The sequence below is a fragment of the Ochotona princeps genome, chromosome X (assembly GCF_030435755.1).
Source record: "Ochotona princeps isolate mOchPri1 chromosome X, mOchPri1.hap1, whole genome shotgun sequence".
NCBI classification, from domain to species: domain Eukaryota; kingdom Metazoa; phylum Chordata; class Mammalia; order Lagomorpha; family Ochotonidae; genus Ochotona; species Ochotona princeps.
Window position 1 is genome coordinate 17259641 of NC_080865.1, and position 10273 is coordinate 17269913.

At 37.9% G+C, this 10273-nt stretch overlaps 1 protein-coding gene across 1 annotated transcript in view; it reads right to left on the minus strand.

Moving 5' to 3' along the window:
• Positions 1-1684: 1684 nt before the first annotated feature.
• Positions 1685-10273, minus strand: part of LOC101520179 (cytochrome b-245 heavy chain) — a 31512-nt gene continuing 22923 nt past the window's right edge. Inside the window, exons 8-13 of the mRNA XM_004587838.2 lie at positions 9911-10003; positions 7087-7340; positions 6073-6235; positions 4926-5072; positions 3245-3369; positions 1685-2212 (exon numbers count right to left, since the gene is read on the minus strand). Of these exons, the coding sequence (XP_004587895.1) occupies positions 2086-2212; positions 3245-3369; positions 4926-5072; positions 6073-6235; positions 7087-7340; positions 9911-10003 (909 nt within the window). The 3' untranslated portion in view covers positions 1685-2085. The remainder of the gene's footprint in view (positions 2213-3244; positions 3370-4925; positions 5073-6072; positions 6236-7086; positions 7341-9910; positions 10004-10273) is intronic.

A 10273-nucleotide genomic window follows, 5' to 3' on the forward strand; every position in this document is an offset into this window, starting at 1 on the left:
ATAAAGCATGAAGTTTTCACAAAGGCAAACACTGTTACACTTGTTCCTTAATAAACCAAATAACACAAGGTAGGTCTTTGCTAATGGGTTGGTATCAAAGATAGAAAACCCTGAAGAAAACCTCTGACAGCAACAAATGGAACTGGTTTTTGTTATACCACATAGGTCAGCAAGGACTAATGTTCCCAGACTCCTTAGACCTATGGTTTCTCCTCTTGCCCACATTTTGATGGGGAAAATTGAAACTATGCACACTGTGGAATGACTAACCTGATACCGAGGGTGCAGTGTGAATAGGCTGGATCTAAAAGATTTCCCTGGTACATTGTGGATCAGCAGCATTCACATTTCATGCCCTGTTTGCCAGAACTGACTCTTTGTTTCCAAGGATTCTAGGAGATCAAAGGAACTACGGAGTACTATGAGGACCAGCTAAGTTTTTATTTAGTTCATATCAGTTTCTTGAATGTCCCCGGTCATCACCAAAATTTGCGACCAAAATGTAAAAATCAACTGTAAAAGATTCAATGTTATGTGTAATGTAAAGATGAACCTACATGTCTCTTTCGATCACTGAGTTAGTTCAAAAGCTTAAGAATTCTGGGGTAGTGACTCATGGGAGACTGCCGTCCCTTCTCTTTCCTTTTGTCATTTGTACCTTCTTTCATTCACTCTGCTCTGTTCCCTTCCCTCTGCTCCTTTATCTTGGTTCCTCATTACCAAAGTCGAATGATTTTAAAGATCTGCGGTTTCAGGAGGCGGAGCAAATAAAGCTGTTTTTGGTTCCCAGAAATGAGAACAGTTTTAAGAAAAACAACTGCTTTTGACCACATTAACAGTGATTTAGGCTCTTTCCCTTTTATTATCCAGAGCAGTAAGCTGTGAATTTTAGTTTCTAGGATGTAAAATTTCAGGAAGAAGCAGATGATGATATAATAAAAATAAATGATTAGCCACACACATAAAGATCCATTTGTACGTTTAAAGTGAAAAAAAAGGGGGGTGGGAGGATAGGAAATAGATGCTATTTAAAGCAAATGTGCATGTGAAATGCATATTTGCCTGTTTCTTAACTTCAGAATTCACAATGCCTGGCTGGAGGGCACTCTTTCAGTCAGTAAAGCACTCTATATTTCTTTCATAGCACAGGAAACAGGATTAGAGGGGCCAGCAGAATTATGGCAGGAGAAGAATCATATGCCTTCATTCTCCTTTCCTCCATGCTTCAAATAAAAATGTGAGAGACCCTCCAGACCATCCTATTGGATAATACTTTTAGCCTATTCTCTACCCTTGTGGAATTACATTCCTTTGATTTATAAGAATAACCAGAATGATTTCCATAGATAATTCTGATGAAAAATTTTAAGTAATTCTACCCTGGCATTGTATGAACCTAGAAGCATTCTTGCAGCAACTTTTCCTTGAGAATCCATTGTCTGCTGAGATTCATGCTAAATGCTGACAATGACAGTGGCTTCTGTCAATTCCAATACTTTTATCATGGAAGCATCTCTGACCCATTTAGACTGGGAAATTGGTCTACTAGAGTGCTCTCAGATGTCACCACTGTCACTAACAAATGTTAAAACATGTATCTCTTATTGGAAACATTTCCTTCATTATGACAATGATGATAAGAAAGATGATGCAAACTAGAAAATGGCCATTATTTCTTAGTCTGCTGCTGCTTTTTGGATATAAAAACCAATTTTGAGACAGTCTGATTTTGTGGAAAGACTACCAGACTTCAAGCCAGATGGCCTAGAGATGCTGTCAGGAAAGTATTGAAACTATTTGAGTTCCCATTTTGTTAAATCCTACAGTGAGTCCTGGAACCCTGGCGCTATCTTTGGCACTACTGAAAGAAATAATGAATTAATGTTTGCAAAAGTCTTCTGAAAACCATAAAGCCCTATATAAATGTAGCATTGCTAGCAAACAATCTTTGACACTCCTTTCAAGAGAATTTATAACATTACATTTTCCTTCTATTTCTTTTAAAGAGAGAAGAACATATCACTAATCAGTCTTCTTCGGGCACCATGCAGCATAACTCATGTTTATCCTCTCGGCCGGGATGAACTAGAAGTTTTCCTTGTTGAAAATGAAATGCACTCCCCGAGGGCCAGATTCAGAGTTAGAGATGCTCTGCTTGCTGAGGGTTTCAGCCAAGGCTTCAGGTCCACAGAGGAAAACTCCTATTCTGGTACTTTCAGGAAAGAAGGAAAAAAGAAAACACATTCAAGCTTTGGGATGAGATAGACTACAACAGAGGCAAAGGAGGTGAGGAAATTTCCTATTGAGTTGATGTCCCAGGGCTCCTTTTGTTGTTGTTGTTACAAATGGCAGAGTTCAAATTACTCTTTGGAAAGGTAGATCATTCAACAGTCGTTTTTCTAGAAAAATGACAATCACACCGAGCTCTGGGCAACTTCTACCACAGAGTAAAAAGCAGTTCAGGAGTCTGTGGCTTCAGAACGTTGTGTCCCTAGTCCCTCTCTAACATCCTGGAATCAGGAACCTGCCTTTAGGTACACCAGCTCTGCCAACAGCTCGCTGTGGCTTCATTTCTCTAAACTTTATCCCAGATCCTTGCGCTTCACAGTGTTGTTCCAGATTAGGAGCCTCCATGTTAATTAGACTGTAAACACTGCAGATTCCAGGACCACTCCTGATACCTAGTAAATCAGTATCTGCAGCTGTCAAGGATCCCCAGGGGTTTTGTATTCAACACGCAGTGGTCTAGTGGATGTATTCATGATGATCTTTTGCATTTCTAGTGTGTTCTAGCAAGATAAGGATTGCCCTCCAAAACAAGTAAAAACGACCTTGGGACGTCTTTCAATTTAGGATTTTAAACCCAGCAGTTGTAACGAAATTAAAGAATAGTATATTCTTAATAAGTATAAGTAATGTTGAAGATTTAAAAGAAGTAGATAAACTAGTGAAATTTAGGAGACTGAAAGAAAGTACCAGGCTATGGCTGTATTTGGGATAACTAGGTTAACAGGCTCTGAATACCTGGGAATCTGTTTTTCCTAGCCCTTTTGGTAATTTTGGTTTGACATAAAGATTGTGTCTTAAAGCCAGAGATACCTTGCCTTCATATTATTCATGAATTCAACTCCTATGTAGTAATATGGGTACCCTAGTTTGAAATATACAAGTCTACCCATGCTTGGCAGTTGCTGCTTTAAGCAAACCACTAGCCTCTGGAACACCTTGGTGAGGGATTACTTACTTAGGATGTTGGCTTGCAATTGTCTTGAACTCATTATCCCAGTTGGGCCGTCCATAGAGTGTCTTTTGTTTCAGGCCTGTGATCACATCTTTCTCCTCATCATGGTGCACAGCAAAGTGATTGGCCTACATGAATTCAGAAAAAAAAAAGAGAGAAATGTTATATAAACCTGCTGGGTAAGAAGAGATGAGCAAACTGTTCTCAGTGATCTCAGTCTGGAACAGGAGACCTTGAAGTATAAATGCCCATCATCCTATTTGTAGAAGAGGGTGTGGTGAGCTTCATGAAGAGACAAAAGCATTCTTAGGAGAACAAAGGGGGAATGGGCAGATAGGAAAGGCCACACTTGAGTCAGACATTGAAGTATAGTTAGTGCTTTTCTGTTTTTCTCTCTGCTCTGTATTTGACTTTCTCTCTTCACCCTAATATACGAGTATTCCTATAAAGAGACACTAACAACTGAAACAATCATAGACTAAATTATAGTCAAATGAGAGCTCATGCAAGTGGTCATGGAAAAGGCATACTGTGGAAAACCTGCATAGATCTCAAAAATTCCTTGTACCCTCAAGTATATATATATATATATATATATATATATATATATATATATACACATGCACACATATGTACACTACACACACACCAGAATGCTTCAAAGAGTTGATGGAAAGATAGACTTAGAAGGTAAGTTTATTCAATGCAAATACATTTGCAAATCCACACATTGCTTTTTTATAACATGCCTTTTCTATAAACATCTTACCCTTGCATAGCACCTTTAAGACATATATGTTGATTCATTTACAAAGTATAATCATAAACTGCTGAGAGGGCTAAGAGTGCTGACTCAGAAGCATTGTAACTGTCATTTGTTGAGTGCTCTTAGACAAATGACCTAGTGTGTTCTGGGCTTTGGTGTCTGTTTCTTCATTTGTAAAATCTGGAAAATTATAATCTCAGAGGGTTGTGGGGAGGATATAATAAGACACTCTATGTAAATACTGAGAGTAATAGCTGTAACATGGCAAGCTATCCTTTGATGTCTGTTGGGTTTGGTTTCAGCTGCCCCTTCCTCAAGGATACCCAAGTCCCAAATGTGAAGATGCTCAAGTCTCTTACAGAGAATGAAGTGGCATTGTAAGTAGCCAAATACATCCTCCCTTACATTTTAAATCATATCTAGATTATTTAAACCACATAATACAATGGGCATGCTGTGTAAATAGGTGTCATATCGTGTTGTCTAAGGGATAAGATGTGTTCAGGACAGATATGGCAAACAGTACATATACTTAGTAACCAGCAATGTGTTGATTGTATTATAAAACATATAAACACATAAAGAAACACACATACAGGGAGTGAGAAAATGAGCCATCTAATATAATTTTCCAAATAATAAAGTGGAGCATCTTAGCCATCTTGTTTGAGATAAATCCCTTAGTGAGAACATTGCTTGTCAAAGATTTTCTTCCTTCGCAGGCCCTGTAACTTTCAATCTAACCTTAACATTTTTACCATCATGTGGAGATGCTGAGTAAGAAGGAACAGGCTGTATCACCCAAACCATTATCTGTCCTTGGAAAAACCAATGCACAGAAAACACCAATTACCATGGGTAAGCTGATAAGCCCTGAACACTATGGAAAGAATCGGAGACGTGAAGACTTGTCCTCACCTGAGACTCATCCCAGCCGGTGAGGTAGATGTTGTAGCTGAGAAAGTCAGCATTATTCCTTTCCTGCATCTGGGTCTCCAGCAGCTGCAGCAAGTCTGCAAACCACTCAAAGGCATGTGTGTCACGGCACAGCCAGTAGAAGTAGATCTGAAAGAGGGATGGTTTACATTTAGATACACCTGACTTTTATTAACATGTGGATTTCTACTATCCCCAAATCATTTCCTGATGGGCAGGATGTCTGGAAGTACATGTTTTCAGACAGCTCTGGACACAACACAGACTAGGTCACATGAATTTGCTTTGGCTTTCCCACTCTCAATTGAGGCAGTGAATACGTTGACCTCAGGACAGTTTTTAAAATACCATTGGCCCATAAACTTTCCCTTCAGAGCTACTCTTGTTTTCCTACAATCTCTGGATTCCTTTGTACCTCCTCGCAGAAAGGTTAGTGGGATCCAGGTTAGCACCAGCTAGTCCAGTCAAAATTTATTAAAGATATCTTTCATTGGGCAATGAAAATAAATTTGCACAAAACAAAAATTCTCTGTGAATTGATCCTGAGAATATACACATAAGAAGTAAAAATTTTGGTTCCTGTTTTCTTCCTGCAAGTATATAATTGGGGGTGGAGTGGAAATTGAATCAATCTCAATATTTAACAATGGGATGATGGAAAAAATATTGTATATTCTCTCAAAGGAACATGAAAGAATCATCATGATCACTATAAAACCTGAACACACTTTCTGTAATATGTTTATATAAACAATTGTACATTTTCAATATTTACACCTTTATCAAAATATGTAAATATGGATAAATATTAGAATAAAACATAAAAAAGATAGTTATTGGATTTCCATTATAAATACATTCACTGTTTTCCAACTTTCTTTCTTTGGAATTTCCAATAATGTGGTACAAATATAACATATTGCTTTCACTAAATGGCCTGTTTTTGAGTATGGAAGCACATTTAACTTATCCAATGGTCCTTTGAAGAGAAATCTGCTTTCTGGGACCAACTTAATGTTTCTCTTCACTTCCTCTTGCCTTAGTCAGCCTTAACCCTTATCACACTGTCAGGCTACACTTAGCAGAGAGGGATGACCACTCCAAACTCTCAGAAAACGAAGAAACATACCTTTTTTAGCCTCAGATTTGTGGCGTTATTGCAATATTTGTACCAGACAGACTTGAGGATGGATGCAAACGGTGTCACTCCAATTCCCGCTCCCACTAACATTACCACCTCATAGCTGAACACATCTTCACTTGCTGTGCCAAAGGGCCCGTCAACTGCTATCCTAAAATTGAAGTTGGAGGAAATTGTTATTCTTGCTCTTCAGAGTAAGATGGGACACCTTTTATTATTGAAGACATGTGTCTATTTAAACTTCAACAATGTATTTATGTGAAGCTTTCTTCTGTGAAACAAATTTCAAATAACCAACTCAACACTCAACCTAACTACACAGGGGTTGGAAATAAGACTTTTCAGTCAACCATATGTATAGCATCTGATATCTCAGTATGGATTTTTAAAAAATTTCTTCACTCCTCTGAACATCGTGCATGCACACACACACACACACCTGCATCTTTTGCAAGAAAATCCTCACTTAAAATTCTTGCTTATATTAAACACTATAGTGAGAATTTTTAACATCAAAACATCTTACTGATTCAATATCCCCATTCCTCTTCTGTCTATTCTTGGAACTGTCTTACAAGCTTTTCTTCAACATTCACAAAGTGCCTGAAGTTGTGTTAGGCATATGGGGTGAAGAAGGCAAAGCAAATAACATATGGCATTTACCCTCGAATAAATCATATCCATTAAAATATAAGAAGTTCTTTCAAACACTGAAAGTTAATGTAATTTGGCGTTGACTCTCTATTTAAAGTAACTCATATTTAAAGGACTATTCATGACTAAAATTCGTATATTTTATATTTCATGTGAGGTATTTGAAACTGCATAAACACAACACACTGACACAACAGGAAACACAGAGATAAGGAACTGTTTTCTGAGAATCTCTGTGTGTTACAAGAGAGGCTCAGGATCTAATTCAATGAGATACAGGGATAAAGAAATATTCCATGTCATTTTTCCTGAACCCACGCACATTTGCTTTGGGCATTTTATACTTACTTAGGTAGTTTCCATGCATCTTGAAACTCCTGCTTATCACAACCACAAGCCTTGAACAGCCCCTCTGTCCAGTCCCCAACAATACGGATATGGATGCTGAAGAAGTCTTCCTCAGGAGCAGAGGTCAGTGTGAAAGGGTGCCACTCCAGCTTGGACACAGTGGGGCACTTGACAAAAATGTATTGTCCCACCTCCATCTTGAATCCCTTCTTCTTCATTTGTAGTTCAATGGTTTTGAAAGGGTGAGTGACCACCTATGAAACAAAACATTTCTTTGGGGGTCAGTGCTATGGGATAGCGAGTTAAGTCAGTGCCTGTGGCACTGGCATTCCATATGGGCACCAGTTCATGTCTCAGCTGCTCCATTTCTGATACTGCTCTCTGCTTATACCCTGGAATAGCAGTGGAGGATGGCTCAAGTGCTTGGGCTCCTGAACTCTCATAGGAAGCCCAGACTAGTCCACCTCTACCCATCGTGGCCATTTGGACAGTGAATCTGTGAGTGGAGGATTCTCTCTCTCTCTCTCTCTTCTGGCAACATGGTTGAACTTGGAGAATAAGATGCCAAGTGAACTAAGCCAGGCACAGCAAGGCAAGTTCTGCATGATACTACTTAAATGTAGAATCTAAAAAAGTTGAAGTCACAGAAGTTGCAAGTAGAATAGGGTTATCAGAGGCTGGAGGTAGAAAGGAGGAGGAACACAGCGAGAAGTTGGTCAACAGGTTCAATGTTACAGGTAGCTAGGAGGAATAAGTGCCGATCCTTTTTTGTACAGTAAGTGACTAGATAATGATGAAGTAGTGTATATTTAAAGCAAAAAGCTAGAATAAAAATTTCAAATATTTCCACTACAAAGAAATGATAAATGTTGAGGTGATGGATATGCTAAATATTATGGTCTGGTCGTAAAAACTGGTGCATAAAAACATTACATTGTGCATCATAAATATGTGTGATTATTTTGTGACGACTAGAAATTAAACTAAAAGTACTGTTTCTTTGATGATTCCATATATGCCTAGAAGAAATTTATATATACACATATGTATATATATAATTTTTATTGTAAAGTCAGATATACAGAGAGGAGAGATGGAGAAGAAGATCTTCTGTCCACTGATTGACTACCCAAGTAGCCGCAATGACTGGAGCCAATCTGAATCCAGGAGCCAGGAGCTTCTTCTGGGTCTCCCACGTGGGTGCAGGGTCCCAAGGCTTTGGGCTGTCCTCGACTGCTTTCCCAGGCCACAAGCAGGGAGCTGGATGGGAAGTGGGGCTGCCGGGATTAGAACTGGTGCCCATATGGGATCCTGGGTGCGAGCAAAGCAAGGACTTTAGCCAATAGGCTACAGCACCCAACCAAGAACTTTGTATTTTAAAGTAAAGACAAGTTAAAACATGCCAAAGTAAAGAAAATTAAATAGAAACAAAACAACAATTTTAAATATTGACTGATATTGAGGACTTCTCTTTTCACAAGTGAGAAGTGAGGGAATGTGTGAAATTTTTCTGATAAAAAGAGCCAAATGTTTGCAAAACTTGTGAATTAAATATATCTTATATAATAAATCTGTAAACAACTTGTCTTCTTTAATGAAATGAGGCATTGTCAAGATTCATCTTGAAAATAGAAAATGACAATTACTTTGAAAAAATGTACAGCATGTTGCAATTTTGTGTGATGAAAACAATTTTTAGCATATTGCAATATTGTCATACTGGCAGAAACAGAATTTAAAGATGTGTTAGTGGACAGCATGTTCATTGGAATGCTCTTGTTTCTTTTGCTTCTGAGAGAGGAAAATTATTGTGCTTTCTTCATAGAAAAAATATTTTTCCTTAAACTATGTATAAGAAAAATACTAAAAATGAATAAAAGAAAAAAGTTTTTAAAAGAAAACACTTGTTCAGTTCAGTCATTTCTTGTTTAGTAAGGGAAAATTTTTGGCAGCTTGTTTTGCTGATCTGTGGGATTTTCTTCACAAATCTATTGTAAATGTAAAAGAAGAACTGTTGTGGTTTCATATTTTAAGACTTCTAATGTCAGCTAAATTTGTCTTACTATAACCCTTCGTAGACACCCAATGAGAACATCATGCGTGGGCTCAGAAAAAGAATTCGTGTGTTTTACAAAAAAGATCCATAGTAGGCTTTTGGTAAATACTTTTAGACTGGGTCAAATTGAACTAAATTTTATTTGATCAAAATGGTCTTGCCTTGTGTTTGCTAAAGCTATAACAAGGGGTTTCTATTTCTACGTATCTGGATATTATTTATTTTGTGATGAGGAAAAGCATAGAAATGTGTGCTGCAGGGTGGCAGAGGGACATTACTCTAGATTTGGAGTTCTGAGGGTAAATCTGAGGTGCAGCTTGGGGCACTTTGCCTGATTTGCTGTGATTACAATACAAAGCACAGAACAAGAAATGAAGGTAACCTGGGACAGTATTTCAAGGTCAAACCAATCTTCCCCTACGTCTTTGGTTTTTCTGGCATCTGAACATTTTAATCCTCATTTACACCCTTTTGAACTCAGCTTTTCTTTCCTTCACTTCTAACTACATAATGTCACGATCTACACACCAGTTGAGGTAGGGGTGAGTCAGGGCAGGACTCATGCAAACACCCGGCTTAATTTTAACACAGAAGATGATAAGTTTCAGTTTTCCCAATAAAGGCCCAACCTGTTGATTACTAACCTAAATACAGTGGATAAAATATTAGAGGTCATCTTGCTGTTTTAAATTCCATCAACAGAAAACTGAATAAAAGACAGCTATGACCAATGTTATGACTCCTCATAATTCCTAAATGAAATAATACCTTGGTGATGACCACCTTCTGCTGAGATCGCCAAAACCGGACCAGCCTCTCACACAGATACAGGAACATAGGACCCACTATCCATTTCCATGTCTGCAATAAAAGCAAAAATTAAACATGTTAAGGGATTGTAGCTAAAAGGAGATTCCAAGGGAGAAAAAAAATTTCGTCCAAGTAGTTAATCTAGAGAAATGTTGAAATATTTGACATTAGAGAAGTAAATTTCTCCTACAACAAAATAAGTAAAAATACAACATTATGATAAATTACTAAGTTAATAAAAAGGAACATTCTGCTTAGCCACATTGGGGAAGTGTATCCACAGAATGAAACTTCCCCAAGAGGAACTGCCCCCAAGAATGT